General features: G+C 44.2%; 1 protein-coding gene across 1 annotated transcript in view; it reads left to right on the forward strand.

Moving 5' to 3' along the window:
- tusc3 (tumor suppressor candidate 3) overlaps nucleotides 1–20,047 on the forward strand; it is a 58,051-nt gene that overhangs the window by 2,864 nt on the left and 35,140 nt on the right. The window contains exons 2-6 of the mRNA XM_028975811.1: nucleotides 12,133–12,302; nucleotides 15,444–15,561; nucleotides 17,069–17,209; nucleotides 18,591–18,731; nucleotides 19,551–19,640. Of these exons, the coding sequence (XP_028831644.1) occupies nucleotides 12,133–12,302; nucleotides 15,444–15,561; nucleotides 17,069–17,209; nucleotides 18,591–18,731; nucleotides 19,551–19,640 (660 nt within the window). The remainder of the gene's footprint in view (nucleotides 1–12,132; nucleotides 12,303–15,443; nucleotides 15,562–17,068; nucleotides 17,210–18,590; nucleotides 18,732–19,550; nucleotides 19,641–20,047) is intronic.

Below are 20,047 nucleotides of genomic sequence, written 5' to 3' on the forward strand. Positions count from 1 at the left end.
ATTGGTTTTACCCAATTTTTTTATGTAAATGCTGAGGACCTTTGAGCAATTTTTTAAAACATAGCTCTCTAGAAATAAACTGCCATTACATACTGTTTTTGAATAATACTCTTTAGATAATTTACAGCAGTTATCAGACGCCCTTATCCAGAGCGACTTACAATCAGTAGTTACAGGGGACAGTCCCCCCCTGGAGACACGCAGGGTTAAGTGTCCTGCTCAGGAACACAATGGTAGTAAGTGGGGTTTGAAGCTGTGGGTTTGAAGCTTTGTGGTCTTCTGGTTCATAGGCAAGTGTGTTGCTCACTAGGCCACTACCGCTCTGATTTCATGTAGAAAATGGCTGACTTGCTATTAGACAAAAAGAGGTTCACAGATCATGAAAGACAACAGGTGTCAAGTATGAGGTTACCTGTGACCGGACTGAGTTATTTATCCTAGTTATTCACATATTTGTCGTTATTCCTCAATTTAGCCCTCAATTTTTCTCTACTGAGCAACCAAATTACCCAGCAGGCCATCAGCAGTCCCATGCCATTTAACCCCCGACTGCCACCCACCGAGGAGACATCTTCGATCAGTCTTATCAAGGCTGTCAAAAGTACGTAATCTTGCAGGCCAGCAGGGTATGATCCAGTCCCTTGCCTGGATGAGAGGGAGTTTGGAGGGGCTCGGCCTGGCTGATGGCCTGCTGGGGAGGATAAGGAATGACGTCTTATCAGCTGCTTGCCAGACACAGATGATGAACCCTAGAAAACTCAGACAGAGACATTAAAGCGAATATTAAGGGGCAAAAATTCACTAGAAAAAATAAAAGTGTCAGCGATGGCCCACCTCTCCATTTCACAACCTGCGGAGAGAAAGCCTGAGGAGGCTTCTTCTGACTGTCACCAGTTTCAAATCTTATTTTTCCTTTTTTTTTTTCATTATTAATATCTTATTTCCCCTTCCGTTCCTGTGCAGGAGATTGACTAAACGCTGTTATTGGAAAAGCCCAAGTAAGGAAGAGAAAGGGGACATTTTTTCCACACACTGATTCATGGCAGGTCAATCTGAGCAGTGAGGTTGTCCTTGGTCATGTCAGACTTAGAGCTGACACCTCAGGGGCGCTGCCTTGGCTCAAAACCAAAGCTATAGGCAGTCGGGGAGAAGGAAGCAGTCGAGTTTCCCGTACTGATCGAATTTTGCTGACTTCCAAAGACAGCTGGCAATGTCACGGATTGCAGTAAAATTGTCAACCCTGTCAACAACTACAGCCTGAGTTGTAGCCTACAGCCTCAGTCGGTCTGAGGAACAGTTCAGATGCAGTTGATTGCTAATTGCCATAATCTATGGGTGATTATGGTCACTGACATCAAGCACCTCAGCCAACTTTTAAATGTCATTTAGTCTGAACTTACATCTGACCATAATGCTACAGTGCTGGCATGCACGCTGGAAGGTAGTTTCCACTGAACATCTGAGTGTGGTGCAGCACAGGTCCTCTCAGGTAGTCATGCTGGTTTAAGTTTGTCTACATTACGGCAGTGGAGTCCCAAGTATCCCATCCCATTACGGTTTATCTACTGCAGTCTTCCAACAGTGGAGAGCTACCGATTCATTTTTCAAGGCTAATAGGGCTGAACGATGCATATCGAATTCGAACTGAAATAATGCCAGGGTTGGCTGGAACAGCTCAAGCGAGACACTGGAGCACTGGTGACCACCTGGGGTGCTGGGGAGGCAAGCAGATGATGGGCGGCAACGCCATGGTGAGAAAGAACGGACTGGGCTAATGACGAATGCAGCCGAATGTACGCCGCCACCCCTGTGTACGCAGAGCGAGTGAGTTTGGAAAAAATGTCAGTTTATCCAAGGGGGCGTGCAGCAGAGTAAAGAACGTTAAGGCAGCAGGACAAAGTTCTGTTCTCTTCATGGTAAGCCGCTGTCAGACCAAAGGTTTGCGATTCCTCACAAAAAAACAGCGAGTAGCAACTCAACGAGTCACGCTTGGCGCAGGGCTCGGCGCAAAACATGAAGTAATCTCCCGGTAAGATGGTAATGTTGTGTTCTAGACACCCAGAGACTGATAAGATCCCTCTTTTTTGTGTGTGTTTTGAAGGGGCAGACAAAACACTGGCCCGCCTTGATGCCTTGATTCCACTGGTCGCGCAAAAATGCATCATGGTGCATTCAAGAAATTTTAACTCTGACCATGGTGTGCCACGCTGTGCCACGCTGTGCCATGCTCGCACCGTGCAAGCCACAGAGAATAACGGGTTCCGGAGCAAAACAAAGCACATGCCGCGTTTGTTCTTCTAATCGTTCGGCCCTATCGGCTAATTGACAGGAAAATCAGATACTTTTCAATGGACTGAAACAGAATAAAAAAGAAAAAGCCCAGACAGAACAAATAATGCACTAATAGCCAAAATACATGTTGCTAAATTGTCAACTAATTACTGCTGATAAACCCCCCCCGTAGTATATTATCACAGATGAAGGCACACCCTTTGTTGATCCCCCACAGAGATGTTAGTTAGTTAGTTAGTTAATTAGCCTCAGTTCTCCTACTTCAGATAGAAAGCTATGATGCTTTGTTCATTCCGTGGTACCAACCAAAGGACAAAATGTTCACCAGTTTAAATGGCCAAGCTGCATTAATAGTCCAATGTTCTTTGGTAAGAACCTGTAAGCTGTAGGAGATCAGCTAAGTAATACACATCAAAGACTTGGGCAAACGGCTGCGAAGCATGGACTTATACATTTATAAATGTAATTGAGGGACACGTGCCCATATATCATTGTCCCCACAGCTTTTGTGATATTAAGGGCATATCGTGTTTGAACAGTTCTGGAACTCAAACTTACAGACTACAAACTTTGTGTTGATCACATTCTCTCTACCATTTTAGCCTGACTTTGCAAAATGCTTAGCAGGTGGTTCCTTTGTGGGGGAGCAAATGATTCAATAATATTTAAAAGGTGCTATGAAGTTTGCTCAGTCTTCGGTCATAACGGCCCCTTTATGGTATAGTTCCTTGCATCTGACCTGTCCCTCCATACCTCTTCCCTGCACATGGCAACTTGCTGTCTCAGCAAAAGCAGGTTTAACGGCAGCACCGCTGGTGCCAGCAAAGCTGTGTTTATTGAGCTAAACCGGAGTTTGATTTTGTTATAAACGTAGCATAATAAAAGGACGGATGGCCTTTTATTGCAACGTAGGGCAATAATGAAGACCGCTACCGCGCACCCCTCCCACCAGCCAGCCTCAGATAAATAGATTAATAAATCTGTCCAGCAGGGAGCCTTGCGCTCCCAAGAGTTGGGCGCAGGAGAAGATTGCAGCAGATTCCAGCGCCCAGCTGAGAGAGGACTGCTATCCATGAACTAGAAGCAGCAGAAGCTCTACAGGGGGCCACCAGGAGGCCTCCATCACCTGCTCACTGTGAGAGAGTGAGCGAGAGTGAGCGAGAACGAGCGGCTGACAACGTGAAGATGTCCTCCCATATGAGCCCGGAACGATAACTTCATCAACGTGACAGGGAAATCACAAATTCATCAGGACAATTGGAGCAGAAAGCGCATTCCCCTCTTCCTGTTTTATACCCCCCCCTCATACCCTAAAAATGACAGTGAAATACTTTTATCAGAGACCTTGTAATTATAGATAAGGGCCTAAATAATGAAATACAATTTCTGAAAGCTGATTATACACACTTTCAGGCTCTCTGTGATGTCTGGCGCAGCAGTATGCAGCCATATTTCTAACAACCGTGAAATGTGGAGTCACATTTTGGAATGACCTATAGTCTCTCCCAATATTTAATTAATCTAATAAGGAAGTGAACGGATTTTGAAGGGTGACGACGGCAGCGAGAACGAGAGTTGCGTAACCCTGCCTGTTTGCCCTCCTCATTTTTTGATTAATGAATCAGCAACATATGGCTCCCATCTCATTTTGGAGATAAATAATGGCTGCATGGCTGAAGCCTGCAGTGACAGGATTGGGCCCAGTGTAGCAGGAAGGCCTTACACTGGTAATCCAGTGAGATTGATCCATGGGAGAAGATGCAGGTCCCACCAGGGATTGGATGGAAAGCGGAGAGGAGAGGAGGATCAGAACTGGCTGCCGGTGGGAAATTGGACGAACACCGCAATATGCAGTATGTTTCGAGAAGACCGAATGAAAATAATGTTTTGTCTGATACCTGTTCTCACATCCACCTGCCTGCATGCGTGAGTATTAGTCTGCTTAGGCAAAAAAAAAAAGGGCTTAATCATGTAGTTAGAATTGCTGTTTGATACTTGTTTCATTAATGCGGTGTCAAAGGTGCTCCGAATTATGAGATGCAAATGAATTAGACAAGATGGATTCTAGGAGTCTTGGCTGGAATTAAGCAAAAATGTGTAATGGGCTCTGAAAACCCGAGATCATTATTAGTTTGTCATTTCACACACACATAATCTGATAAAATTAGAAACTGGAATGTTTTTGTTTCCACAACAAGTAGAAAAAAAAACATATCTGTGCTATCGGCTAAAATTTTGATATTGAAATTAAACGGGTGAGACATTTTGTAGAAATTGAGATTAAAAGGGTCAATGCAATTACTTAAAGATATTTGGCAAGCAAGGAACACAAGGAATACATCCTTTTTTTTTCACTTTTCTTTCTTTTTTTTTTATATATTTCAAAAACTTGCAACACTTTGGCACAATAATAGTTCCTCTCGGTCATGTTCCCCTTGATAATAGAGTGCCTTGAAAGCAGCGCGTAAGCTCCTTTGTCTCTGTAAATACTATCTGTTCCCAGCCGTCACGGAGCGCCCGTGTCTGGCGATTGTTTTGATACGGCGCGGCGTAAACTGATGGAGTCTTTACCATGGTACTGTTCTGCCTCAGCTGTTATTCAGCTGGCTGCCATTCTGCATGTTCACTCCGTATCCGCAGCCCTCGCAGAAACTCCAGGCCCGCTCCGTACCCTGTTTGGTGGGTACTGGCGTTGAACACCCAATATTGAATCACAGACTGTAAAGCGAGGATTCTCCTATCTGCACTCTATTGAGTCGGTCTGTCTTTGGCTCTCCGCTGCTGCACGGGATTGGATTGACAGAGCGGAGAAATCGACTGTCACCTCGTTTTCCGGGGCATAATATGTCGCCGCCGGAAACGTTATCCCACACGGCTGATTTACCCACCAAGCCAGTGGCGTAAAAATAGGCACTGGGCACAAACTGCACTGAGCCGGAGCCGATCAGGGCCTGGGAGAGGGACACAGGTGATGCTGGGGTCTTCCAGCGGGTCGGCGTGCATACCGAGCTCGGGGGTAACACTCAGACCAACCAACCGTGGAACCTTTTCAAAGCCGAAGCAACATCATCCGACAGCGTTTGCTCTTTTTTTTTTTTTTTTGCCTTGGACCAGACGCTCATTTTCTCAGTGAGTCATTCCAAGAGACATGAAGCTGTTGGTGCCTGAAAGATTGATCGAATGAGTCCAAGGTACTTGTTTCAAGGGGATAGATAGACAGGTATGTGAGAGAAAAGAATTAAAGACTGTGGTGAAAATTTTGTGTGTGTGAGTTTAAGTCTAAGTCAAACTTTTCTTCAGAAAAACAGACTAAGTCTGAAATAACTGGAGCTGCAGCAAGCTTTTTTAATACATTTACATTTACAGCATTTACCAGACGCCCTTATCCAGAGCGACTTACAATCAGTAGTTACAGGGACAGTCCCCCTCTGGAGCAACTTAGGGTTAAGTGTCTTGCTCAGGGACACAATGGTAGTAAGTGGGATTTGAACCCGGGTCTTCTGGTTCACAGGCGAGTGTGTTACCCACTAGGCTACTACCACTACCAATACAGAATTTAGCAATCGTGGTCCCAGCATGGACCTTAAGAACAACGTTAATTTGCATAGATACATCCCCCAGGGGGCATTCCCCCAATATTCCGACCAATTGATTTGTCCCAGATGATCTGATCGTCTGTCCCTCTTTGAACAGGACACCAACATTCTTAAGGGCTGCACGTGCGTGCGTGTAAGGCTTAGTTACAGTGTGCTTGACAGATCTATGTTTTACTCCCAGGAACCCATGTAAGGCCAGTTTGATAACAAAGAGGAAACTTTCCTGAGTGAGCCTCCTTTATGTGTATGTGTGTGTGTGTGTGTGTGCGCACGCAAGACGTTAAATATCTGTGCTCCTTCACACAAACACAAAGTGAAACCCATAGAAAAACAAAGTTTAAGTGTGTGTGCTTTAGGTGAATGTTATCGTACAGCTGTCATCATAATTCATGTTATGGCTGCAAATGTCCAGCCATTATTTTTGCAATGTTATGAATAGTCCACAATCAGGCATTGTGCACCTAGCTGTGACAGTCGGGCCTTCTTCCTGGGCATTCAGAACCTCCCCATAATTTATTTAGCCTTGCTGGGCCCTGCTGGTCTTATCTCGGTTCTTCTCATACCTCCCAAGCCTTGGTTGGTCTTCAACCTTTACACTTTGCTATGGGTGTTCGTGTGTGTTTGTGTATGATGTCATTGAAAGTACACATGAAGTTCAAACTGTGTGAATGGTCATATTTTTCATTGACCACAAACATACAATGTGGTTCTCAAACATGCCATAAGACTAGTGCTGGAAAAGGCGAGCTGGTGGGTGAAATACTATGATGAAAAATGATCACCTTACACTTTTTTGTAAAAAAAAAAAACAAAAAAACAAAAACATACATTCTGCATGTTCTAAAGAGTTTAAGAAAAAAATTATGGCTCGTCTCGACACCACTGCTCCTGTTTCAGGATTGAACACTCATAAACACTCATCCCTTGGCACGTATGCTGTGGTGGCCTGGCAGGTAAGGAACTTGACTAAACTGGTCATCTTTTTATTAGCGGTGTAGAAAGTAGGCTGACATGCCCATCCAAGTTCTTAACAAAATCACAGCATTTTGTGGTTGCATAATTGCAGAGGATAAGATTGTGATTATATCAAATGTACATCCCTATTACTAAGGCTAATAACGAAACCTAGTGCTTTACTAATTCTCCAGTCATTTCAGGTTTGTTCCTGCAGAGAAACACGTGCAAAATAATGGACCTACATTGCAGCTCTGGATGGCCATTGGATGTTGTCAGACATTAGCGTGTCCATATTGAGACAGAAAGGATATAATCTCAGCCTAATAAGGTAAAAAATAAAAATAATGAAAAACAACTGAAAGAAGTTTAAACATGTCAAAATATCTTTTTAAAAGCTGCCGTGAAAAGTAAAGACTTTGGACACACACCCACACAGATGCATTGTGCGTACTTATTCTCTGTAACAAGGCTGACCTCCGTTATTTGGCAAACTCAATTCTTGTCCTTGCCTTTAGCCTCTGGACTCTAAATGTGTGTTTGTGTAATTTTTTGGTTGGATTAGATATTCTTTGTTCTCGCCATGTGTTACCTTAACGCTCTTCTTCTCCACATCCTCTTCCCCCATACAATCTTTGCTCACACTATTTCTAAACATACCCCGGGCCCAAATGATGCTTTATTGTGCGTCACCAAGACATCCCAGGCCGATTTGAAAATCCTCCCTTGTGCAATGGGCGAAGTCCAGAAACCATTGTGGAGGCTTTCGCAAAGCCAATTTCAGTTATAGCACTCCTGACAATTGTTGCAGTCGAGATGAGAATATTAAAATGGCTCCAGTGACCAAGGTCTTTCTCAGAGTCTTCAAGTGGAGGCTATTTTGAACTCCTAAACTTTCTCATAATCAGATGGAGTTTGCCATGGAAGCTAAAAATGTCTAATAAAAATAATAAAGATACATCGCCCTCTAGCTAAGGCTTTGTTGTGTTTGCTCAGTAATTCTTTTTGTACCATATTTATTCAGCATAATTGTCCAGGAAGTGCATCATATGGTTATGGAGTATTTTCGTTTTACTTTTAAACTGTGCCACGTCAGTTCAGAGTTACGGCTTGAGATGAGGGAAACGTATTCTCGGTAAACTGTGTTATCAATAAGGCTGCTGCTCAGGCTTTATGTAATGCAAACGCAAGGTGAGAGTAATAGGAGCCGGCAGGTCCCCGCGTAAAGGCAGCGCGTCTGCAGATGTCCCAGCACTGCAAGGGGTCTCTGAGCCAGCCACAGGGACGAGACAGAAAGATGGAGCGAGAGTGTGAGAACAAAGAGGGGAATGGAAATTTGGCCAAGCTTAGTGTCGAGTCCGCATGCAAATCTTTCTTTCCAATGCCGTGTATAACTTACTGCCTAGACCGAGCTCTCTGCACACCTGCCTGTGTGAGCCAGTGGGTCTTACATGGCTGAGTTGCAATTTGGTAGCTGGCAGAGACGGATTGGTGATCTAATACAATATGTGTGTTTGGACAAGTCAGGCAGGTCATGTTTTTATTTTACTGCAGCAATCATAATTTTCCATCTCAGCAAGTTCAGATTTTTAATATAAAGCATGGGGAGCTGTCCATGGTGCTGGTACCCATGCTTCTCTCAGAATGCCAGGTCCTGATCCAGGATGATCTTTTCTGTGCTGCAAGCCTTTATGGGTAATGTAGTTGCTTGAAAAATTCCTCGGCTGAGCCTGTCTGGGACTCTCGGCCGCATTGTTTCCCCCTTTATCGCACCTCAGCACTCAGACGTAAAAGTGCTTATTGCGGCACTCACCCAGCTAACAATTAGACATTCTGTAATCCATTTAGCCAGGATGAGCCCTCTGTCTGCCTGACACAAGTAAAAGGGCAGGTTCTGTTGACGTCCCTGTACTTTCCTTCACGGTAGTCAGTTCTCCTTCCCTCCTTCCTCCCTCCAGCCTCCTCTCCGTCTCTGCATCTGCACAGACTCCTGGGGGCTGTCAGAGTGTGGCATCTCGTTCGGAATCCGGCCAGATTAGTATTTCTTCAGTGACTCAACGGTCCTGATGCAGTCGACGATTCGGTGCCTTCCTCCCAGTCCCTACCTGCTCCCGCATCCCCGCCGTGACCTTTAACAGGACTGGAGAGACACAGACAGCGCTGGAGAGAGCTAAATAGAAGCGAGGAAGAGCGTGCGATAAGGCAGCGAACGAGAGAAACGGAGGGAGTAGCACCGATGAGATAATGCAAGCAGGTGATAGCAAATAAACGAAGCAAAATACAGCGAGGGGCGGGGGGAACGTTAAGGTTCCACGTCGGGCCAGGTCCGCATTAACCCAGACGGGGCTAAAAGCGCTCGGCGTCAAATCGACGGCAAGCAGCCGAGCGTGGCGGCAGACCCGCAAGACGACGCCCTAACTGTCTGTTTTAATTCACTAATCCGTGGTGAAAATGTCATTTTGCATTTGGGCCGTCTTCACGGTCCAGAGCTACTTACGACGAGTTCCTCCAGACTGCTTACTTTTTAATGAGGCGTCGCTCGCTCCAGAACACACGGTGGCACCTCGTCTGGCAGAGGCAAGACGCATCCGAAATGAAGAGCAGCCGAACCTCCCTGACCTTTTTGAACCTCCATCAGCTCTTATATTACCGGCTAAGAAGGAGGCACACGATTGGTCTGAACTGGGCGCCGTGTGTTATTTAAATGCTAAGGCTGACTTTTGTGAAGAAATGACCTTGACCCTTCGGATCCCTGTCTGCGCAGCGTGAGTAAAATATAATATTCTTCAGGTCGTTCCATTTGGGAATGGTGGAGTCGCACAACAAAGCAGAAGAGCATTTCTATCAGAAGAGCATTTTTGTTCCAAACACCAGTACTGATGGTGTCGGCTTCTCCTGGTTGACGCGTTTACCTCTGGGGGACAAATGCGCTCAGTTCTTATGGGAAATTCGACAAAAGGCAAGGCATGCGAGGGCCAGTCACGGGTTCCGCGACAGAGCATGATGTGCTTTGTCTCATTTAGTGTCCATCAGAACTCATGGGAGCTTCTCCAGGTGGAAATATTATTCAGGAATGAGGGGGGAGGTGAAGGTGTATATTTACGGATTATTTGTAAAGGTTGGCAAATACTTATTTTTTCTCTGCCACAGACTAAGAAGGAACGAGGTCAAGGAGGAACAATGCCCGCTCCTTGTTTGTAGTTTCTCAAGGCTCTTTGCTATCCGCTTGGTCGGCTCCTCACGTCTTGGCCAGCGCATCATTAACATCCGTCTGATTGGCAGCCGAGCTGACAGCTTTGCTGTTTTGGAGGTGGTGGGTGAAAACCTCTTCTTTTTCAAAGGCAAAGCTGACATTCCCACAAAAGAGACCGGCGACTAATGGCATGGGTGAATCAAAGGCCTTTCAAGCGGGGGAGCCATGTTGAGAACATGCCTCTCACCATTCAGAGGCTTGTGCAGTAACGGGAACGTGCACACGACCGCTCAGACATGGCCGTCTTTGTAATGCATTTCTGGGCGATGCATGTCATTTCCGCCTGACGCATCTCTGGTACACTAGTTTCTCCCTTTAGGAATATGAAGGTGAATTTCTTGGCCCATGGCATGGGCCCAGTGGAGCAGAAAGATGATATGCACTAACCTTGAAATAAAACTCTGTCGTCGTCTCGCCTCGGCTATAAAACAGCCCCTTTCCCGCCAACCAATGCCCGTAAAAACGGCAATATGTTTCAATTTTTTTTTTCTTTTGGACTGAGGTAGCGCACTTTATAGGACAGTGTTTTTTTCCCATTCTTCTCCACCCTGACGAAGGAGGAGAGCTTAATTATTCACTGTGGCAGCGCGGTCTTTGATCCCACCATAAACGAAAGCCTGATGATTGTGACGACATTTGACACAGATGCTATGAAATGTAAAAACTCCAGATTTAATAAATAAACAATGACAGCTTCTGCTGACAGCGCTCGTGTGCGGTGAGAGAGCAGGAGCGAGGGATCAGGGGAGAGAAAAGGGAGCAAGCCCCAGGTACCTGCCACTGCCAAGCAGGCTTTAATTGAAGGCGCCGGGGGCAGAGGGTGACACCGGGGCCTGTGTGGCATTTGATCATGACTCGCAGCCTCTCCACCTCAGTTTTCCCACCTCTCTTCTGATTGGCCGTGCACACTGGCTTTGGGTAGGATCAATACGTTGAGATGGTGGTCTATGTCCATGGGGCTTGTCAGCAATCTGTTACACTGTAAATAACAAGGTGAAAGTGATGTGATTGTGATACACTGCAGCACAGCACATGGTGACACAATGCAATGTGTCCTTTGCTTTTAACCATCACCCTTGGTGACCAGTGGGCAGCCATGACAGGCACCCGGGGAGCAGTGTGTGGGGACGGTGCTTTGCTCAGTGACACCTCAGGGGCACTCGGTGGCAGATCGGGATTTGTACCGGCAACCTTCTGAACAAGGGTGATGGTTAAAAGCAGAGGACACATTTCGTTGTGTTATCGTGTGCTGTGCTGCAGTGTTTCACAATGACACGCACTAGAATTTTAGCCTTTCTCTCTCTTTCTCTTACCATTTAGAATTCAAGTAATGAGGCAAATTCCACTGTTTGGCCAATAGAGACATTGATTGGATTTAATCCCTGTAATCATTTTAACCGTTGTGTTCGCTGGAGTCTGTGACCCTCTTCACTCAGAGCCCATCACATTTCACTACTCTGAGCAGGTACTCATGGGCTGAAAAGACTATTGGCTATTGGTTGTGCTGATGAACAACAAAATCACACCCATTAACAACTTGCTCTGCAGAGGTGAATTTTCTCACACTGCAGAAGTCAGGAAATGTCTGACCCTTTTGATAAATTGATGTACTGCTGCTGCACTTTCCCTCCGGCTATTCCTTTTTGGGTTCTCCCCGTCCGCTTTTAACAGGCCACGTGCTGACCTTTACACCACACCGTTTCTCATTTAATCATCAGCAAACACTCGATTGGAACAAAATCGCTGCAGCATTTAATGGTTTGCAAATGCTGCTCAGGACCATGTTTAAACCCAATTGAAAAGTATTTATCACTGCAGCCCATTAATCAAATAGCACCACAAACTAACACGCAAGCTTATTTTGCCCTTAGCTGTGAAGCACTCGCCGTTTTTGTCGTCTGACCAATTGTTTGGAATTTTTTTTAATAAAAATTTTTCCACGTTGTTGATTTTGCTGTCAATATTTCAAAAGATTCTTCAGGAAAACCCTTTTGACAGTCTTGTCCTTCTTGTCAACTCTTTCTCTCTGGGGAACAGAACATGCTGGCGGAGAAGGTGGACCAGATGATGGAGTGGAGCTCCCGTCGCTCAGTCATCCGCATGAATGGGGACAAGTTCCGCAGGTTCGTGAAGGCTCCGCCCAGGAACTACTCTGTCATCGTGATGTTCACCGCGCTGCAGCCCCAGAGGCAGTGCTCCGTCTGCAGGTAATTCATCTACGTGCCCTCCCGCATCATCGAAGCCACCGACCTCTGGCACCAAAAAACACTAAAGCAGCCATAGTGATCCCTCAGCATTAGGCCTTCGGCGACATGTCTTGGAAATATATGTTTTGACATGATCATCCACATGAGCAGCTAATAGGTATAAATATTGTGGATATATTGATATGGCTTTTTTGTGGGAAGGAGGAGTTAATTACATTATATTAATATTGATAAATACGCTTGGTCATGAATAAAACTGTAGTTTCATAATAAACGTTTGGACTGTAGTGCGGGTCTAAGAGTGCTCTTTGTGGACAGTGACAGTCGGTGGAATAAAGTTTGAACATCACTGATCATTCATAATCAGACAGACATTATGACAATGCAGTGGATTATCTCTGTGTGTCAGTCTGTCTGTCTGTCTATGTATTTTTAATCTTATCAGGGAAGCAAACTTTCTCTCTCTCCCTCTCAGACAGAGCATTTACATAATCAATGCCATTGCATCAGTACGGGAGATAAATTTAACATGGCAGTCTGTGTTGAAGCCAATCAGACAGTTGAGGTTATGACATGGCAGCAGAAGATGTTGTAATATTGTCTGATTAATATCTAACTCTGGTGGTAGCATAGACTTTTTTTATAGAGGTTACACATCTTTAAAACATCAGTAAAACGTGATTGGCCGCTTTGCTGGCCTCAGCTGCTGTGACCCTAAAGATGGCGTTTCTGGTCTGGCATAAACTCTGACTCATGAAACGTACACTGCTGTACCACCCCAGCCCAGAGGCACTGCATGTTTAGGAAACAAAAAAGCCTCCAATTTCACCGTGCGCTCCAGCTGATGATACATTACAGAGCTGAAAGCCCCGCAGACTCCGCAGAGAGCCGCTGTGGCACGGCGTCACGGCGACGCCGTACATCATCGGTGGACGTATTGAGTTTAAAATGGGCGTTGAAGAGCAACCGCCGAGCCTAATTTGATAACGCACTCTGTGTAAATGACACCTTGCATCTCTAGTGAGCAGTCAAATGACTTTTAAAATGGTGCTTTAAACCTGCCGCGCCGACAGGGGTGTTAAAATGTGGCCCTGGGGAGCCCGTGTGTTTGCAAGATTTTTGGAATGACCTCTAAGCCAGCTTTTAATTATGGCCTGGAAGTTTTCATTCTGCCTTTTAAGGATCTCAGTAGTGAAAGAAATGGGAACAGTCTGTATAATCGTCGGCCAGGGTGTGATTTTGGCTCCCAAAAATCATACAATGGAAAGCTGGGGGCTCTTTTTTAACTTTCGAGGTGTGTTCAGCATGGAGATGTACCACAATCCATTGAGAATCTGGCACTTAAGGACACTTAAATGTAGCTTCATTGAATAAAGATGGTAGAAAGGGCTTGGGGGGGTAATTGTGCATATTACTGAAGTAGAGGAAGATAACACATTTCAAGATGACCTTTAAACGGCCCATCATCCTCTGCATTCCATGCCATCATAATGTTTTCTTAATCATCGACTGTCTGCTCAAAACAGATATTATTTTATATTCCCACCCTTATCCATTTGTGTCGGCCCATCTTGTCTTGATTTATGTTTTTATCTTAACGGGGATGCAAACCTCTTGCTTTCTCTCTCAATCTTTCTTTTCAAAGAAGTCACCACTCAGGAGCCGGGTTCTGGACAGAGCATTTGCATAAACAATTCCTCCGCCTCAGTAGATAAATTTAGCCCGCTATCCCCTGTTAAAGGTACGTCTGGCATCTTTGCCGGGCCCTGCAGGGTCTCCGGCAGGGTCAGTATTTAGCTCGGATTGCAGCGGCGCAACGCGGTTGACGGGGCGGCCGAGAGTCTGTGTCTTTAACAAAGGTTAGCGGCGGGTTTCCGACAGCACGTCAGGCTTCATTACAAACCATGCCCTGCCGCATTATTTATAGAAAGGGACGTAGTGGATGTGGCGTTAAATTTTAATGTGTGTCAGCATGCAAATTTCCCAGCGTTTTGTCTCATCCCTGAGAGGAGGGAAGCATTTTGTATCGTCTTTTATTCATTTTTATCTCCTCCCGTGTTTTTTTATTCAGCGCGCTGATCCCTACGAAGCTCTGGGCACCGCATCTGTCACCAGACATTCCCTGCTCAGCCCCATGAGCTGCTCTGATGTTCAAATGGTCGCTTTGGAAGTGACTTTACCATCCCACACCACCCCACCGCCCCCAAACCCCTTTTTTTATCAGAAGAAAAACAGGGCCCGGCTTCTGGGCCAAAAGTTGCTGTTTGAAGTTGCCATAGTAAGAAAACACAAAGAAAGGGGGGAAACAAATCAAGGATACAGCAAAATAAAGGCTGCACGTATCGCACTGGGGTACACTCCACCCCCCAAATCTTTCACCATCTACTGCGGGTGTCAAGAATAATTGGCCATTAATTGGTGTGCGTTTGCTCCCATCATTGGCATGGATGTGGCTGTAAGTGACAGGGGAATGACTGTATTTTGACATCCATGCTGCTGTCCAGGACAAGAGAAATTCGAGATGAAGATGCCTGTGCTCTTTCTGTCTCGGTACTCTGGATGTCTTCCTGGACGCCTGTGACTAGGCGCAGGCACAGTTACTGGCTTCAATATTTGTTGGTTTTTTAATCGTGTCACCTCTGCCACTAACTTACAGAGCCTATTTTAATTGTTTTGGTAACCGTGGTTGCCAGAGTTAGTACTTGGCTTATAATTAGCATTTGTGGCAGTTTGGTGGCAGTTGTGGTCTTGTAAGATGTCACTTGTGATATCCTCTTAAATACCCAGTGAATGAATGTAGTCAAAGTTAGGATTCAAGAGAACTGTCAGTCATACCTATGGGCTTCTGGCTTTTAAAAAAAATTCCAGGCTTCAGAAATAATAACACACCAACAAAGAGGGCTGGCTGGGTAGTTCGTTTCTGCTCTCCAATATACAGATTACTAGAAAGTAGTTCTTTCTTGTTTCCATCTGTAAACCCAGAAGACAAAAATGCTATATCATTATTATTATTATAATTTGTCCAAATGCTATTTATTCTATTGTTGAGGTACCTCTAAGATGTGGAATATAACTAGAAAACAAATAATAGATGATCTGATGTTCATTCACCTCTCTGTCTCTTTCCCATGGTTCTAACAGACAGGCTAATGAGGAGTACCAAGTGCTGGCCAACTCTTGGCGATACTCGTCTGCGTTCTCCAACAAGCTCTTCTTCACCGTGGTCGACTATGACGAGGGGGCGGACGTCTTTCAGCAGGTATGATCCATACCCGTTTCCGCCAGTCACTCATTTCTATTTGCACGGGCCTTGTCAGTGCACACAGAGAGCAGCGGAAAGGTAATTAGCATCCATGGAATCAACGAGTCAAGTCAACGATGGAGATCAATAATTAAACAGAGGCAAATACGCCGTTGCTTTGACAGTTTGTAGGCTGTTATGTTCCCAAAACTGTCCTCCTCTAAAAATTTCCTCTGAAATTACAGCAAAATGTGCCATGCATTTTGTGACAGTCATTACAAGGTTCTGTGGCACATTCATATGCTGACCTGCCTTCATGAGACCCCCGAACGGCCAGGCCTGATCGTTCCAGCGTGCCGATGAGTTGCAAATTACTTTTGAAAATGAACAACATCAGCCACCTTGTCACAAAAAGGGTGTCGTCCGCCTGCTTCCGGAGAAATGAAACGTCGAGCGGCATGAAAGGGATTTACTGGGATGAGGAAGCAGCAATGAGGTGGCAGGGAAGAAAAAGTAAGGAGCCTGGATCATATTGGCATTGCTGTTCGGTGACCTTTTTTTTTTTTGGTTTTCCTTCAGAGATGACGTTAGGGATCAGCAGACCAGCTCCGACTACTGAGCTGCCAGGGTGGAGAGTGTCGCTTCTAGATGGGTAGCAGATTCTGATATGAATCAGTGCTGAGAGTGCAAGCCATCAGTGTCAGAAATCCTTCATGTTGCAATCTGCTGCATGGCTCCACATCTCTATGATGGAATGTTGAAAAGAAAAAAACTAGTCAGGGAATCTAATTTTAACCTGTTCTAGGCTTGTTATAGCCACTCCCTCTTTTCTGCAGAATGTAGATCTGGAATAATGTATGTGTGTTTAGGAGAGGATGAAATCCTTAAGCATCTTATTAGCGCAAACATTAGCATGAGAACAAGCAAGTCCAATGCATGTGTTGCCGTTATTAACATTTCCGAGTGTTTTCAAGCATTTTTTTAAAGGATAACAGCTCTTCACTGGCAATTACACAATTACGCCTCAAGATTAAAATGACATGTAATTACATACAGATCGGTTTGGCTTCCTTTTGTTTTTTTTTGTTTTTTTTTTACTCTGTCTCTTTCTTTTTAATACATTGTCTAATCCTATCCTAATATGTGATTCGCCTCTTTTTACTCCAGAGGCATGCAGTGCAATTAAAAACAATTACCACATAATGAGTCCCACTTTGTGTCTTGAGTTTGAGTTTGAATTATGTAAAGATGCATTTTTGGGGGTTCAAGAGAGGGACAATATTTTAAATTTAAAGTTACATTTTGGTAGTTACAGAACCAGACAAGAGTAATAACCATTTATTATGCAGCTTAGTGTTCATTAGGACTAATGGGCAAAATGAACCTGAAAAGTTGAAGAAGAAAATAATAATAATAAGAAGAAGAATAATACAACTTTTGGTCTGTACACATATGGCAGTGTCTTGTCAAGAACCCAGTTGTTCTCCTTTTCTCACTTGTGAATTTTTCTTTTTATCCCTACCAGTTGAACATGAACTCTGCCCCCACTTTCATGCACTTCCCGTCCAAAGGGAAACCTAAGAGGGCAGACACCTTTGACCTCCAGCGTATTGGCTTTGCCTCTGAGCAGCTTGCCAAGTGGATTGCAGACCGTACTGATGTTCAGGTTTGTCACCCTTCATCTGTTGCTTCCGTGTCATTCAGTATATTCAGGCTATAGGATCATCACAACGTGCACCAGGGTCCTAGCAAATTTTATTTTTTTTTTTTATGTTTTTTGCTTTTGACAGTTCTTAATCAATGAACCAATTTGCTAGTTTGAATCCAGATGCAACTACGATTAAAATTAGCATCCTCTGTACCAGAAAATGAAATGGAGCAAAATCTTTATTATTAATATGAATAATAATCAAGTGCAATGTAAAATGTGAAACTAACTTAAGGATGTTATTTTAATTTAATAGAAAAAGTAATTATAAACGTATCATTTAAACATCTAACCTCTTCTTGATTGATTTAAATTTAATTTATTGTAATTCATGATTAGCATTCTTAGTCTTTAGTCATTACTGGACCTCTGCAGGACCGACTGCAAGTCTATTCATTAGAGGCCACAGCAGCAGTAATCTCATTAGCTGTGATTATTTCCTGAACTCAGCTATATTCAAGAAGAACAGAACAGTGGCACGATGCTCAAGTGTCAGCTTTTATGGCATCAGAGGAGAAGAGTGATGAGGATAATCTACTCAGGGACAGTGTGATCCAGATCAGCCCCATTGTTTCCTTGCTCTCATATTAGAGAAATGAGTGTGGAAGGGGTTGGCTGCATCAGGATTTTAATCAAATCCTCCATTATGTTACAGTGATATCTTATTTGAAGTAGCAATTAAAAAAATATCCCAACACATTACACAAAACAGGTTTTGACATTGGCCAGCATATTGTGTTGGTGTTCTCAGTGGAAAGTGGAACAGATCTGAATTATGGGATGTCAGCTTCCCTTTATCGGGGCTAATCCAGCAGGATCGGAGGAGAGGAAGGCCAGCAGTGCTGGCGCTTCGTCTCAGAGGCAACATTACGACCTTCAGCCAAAAGCACAAAACATCTTTACGGCTCTCGGGGCCGCCGCTCTCCCTGCTCGTAAATAGCCTGTGAAAGCCCACATTCGGGCTTCACGGAGGAGTGAGTTTTTCTGCCAGGGGCTCTGCGGGTCATGATGTGACATGCAGAAGGGCCCACAGGGAGCCGCCATTATGATTTGTTTGGGTTTTCTGGAGGGAAAGCGGGATTTCTTTTGGTTATTACGGCACGCCAGATTTTTGGAGTGTTTTTTTCCCCAATGTAGAGAAATACAATATTTTCTTTTCTGTTATATAAGTTCTAGCCGGTTTCCACTGGGTTTTGGATTTTTGACAATTTTTTTTTTATAAGGTTTTATAGATACGATAACTGATTATGTAATGTAGCGACACTATATTACAGTCGCATCCACAAAAAGTCATGGAAGTACAGGGAAGTCATGCACTCTCCCCCTTTTCCATCTACAGATCCGTGTTTTCCGACCTCCCAACTACTCAGGCACCATAGCCTTGGCGTTGCTGGTGTCTCTGGTGGGTGGGCTGCTTTACCTGCGCAGGAACAACCTGGAGTTCATCTACAACAAGACTGGCTGGGCCATGGCTGCACTGGTGAGATTTCTAGCAGCTATTCTACATTCAGAAAGTGATGAGAAAGAACAGTTCACACCAGCATAAATCTCCCCTGTACCCACAGGACTAATGATTTTTTTTAAAGTAGCTTAAAATTAATGTAAAACATTTGTTGTCAAAAAATGAAAGCTTGATAATAAATGTCCTAATGGAACTGAATAGCTGATATCTTCTTACGTATGTATCACATGTAAACCGATGTGCATACATGTTTACATTTACATTTACAGCATTTATCAGACGCCCTTATCCAGAGCTGTTCCCCTTACTTGCAATTTATCTAGACCCTTCTGTTGTGTAAATCCTCCTGACTGGTGGTGCTGTGTGGCTCGCTGCAGAAGGCATGCTGGAATAAACCTCTAAAGTTAATGAATATAAAGAGGAGCTGTCTATGGTGCTGATTCCTGTAAAGCACACTTCTGGGGCCTCTGATTGGCCCACAGTTACGTGGATGAACATTTATGTGCTGTACAGCACAAAGCTGAACTATTTTTATCTACATGGAGAAACAATAAAAAAAAAATGCACTGAACAATGGCAAAAAAGTGTCTTGTGTGCAGCGCCCCCTAAGGACGCTCTTTCACCTAACACCACAAATGTGTCTGGTCTAGACACAGATGCTTGTTAATGTTTAATGGGAATGAATGTTTTATGTGTCTAAATTCATTAGTGTGAAGCGAGGAAGAGTTATAGACCTGTTGTTTGCTACATTTTCTGATGTTGATTATATTCTGCATGCAATTTTTTACTTATTGTTTTGAGTTTCATGTTGTTTTCTATCTCCTGCCTTCTGTCCAGTGCGTGGTGTTTGCCATGACCTCAGGTCAGATGTGGAACCATATCCGTGGCCCGCCTTATGCCCACAAAAACCCACAAAATGGACAGGTGGTGAGTGGTCATTCTTTTTTTTTTTCCTTCTTAAAATTGCATTAGGACCTTGTAATTATTATGAAATAAATAAGAAGATTCTGGCATATAATCCCTCAAGATGTCTTGCTTGATCCTATTTCTTACAAAGTCATGTTGATGTTGGAGCTTTTCTCTTAATCAACTTGAATTAACATATACTGAGCATGGAAGGGCTGTTTATGATTGATCCGAGATTTTGCAATGGGTTTACAGCTTATGGCTTTAATATTTAATGTAGTACATTTTTTTGCATAAAACCCAGCATCGATCATATTCCAACCCAGATTCAACACGTCTTGCCATAATGAACACTCCTCTTTGTTCATAACTGCCATAGCCTCTGCATCACTAGTGAAACCCTCTCTGGTTATTACAGAGCACTTCAC

The sequence above is a fragment of the Denticeps clupeoides genome, chromosome 4, assembly GCF_900700375.1.
Source record: "Denticeps clupeoides chromosome 4, fDenClu1.1, whole genome shotgun sequence".
Lineage (NCBI taxonomy): Eukaryota > Metazoa > Chordata > Actinopteri > Clupeiformes > Denticipitidae > Denticeps > Denticeps clupeoides.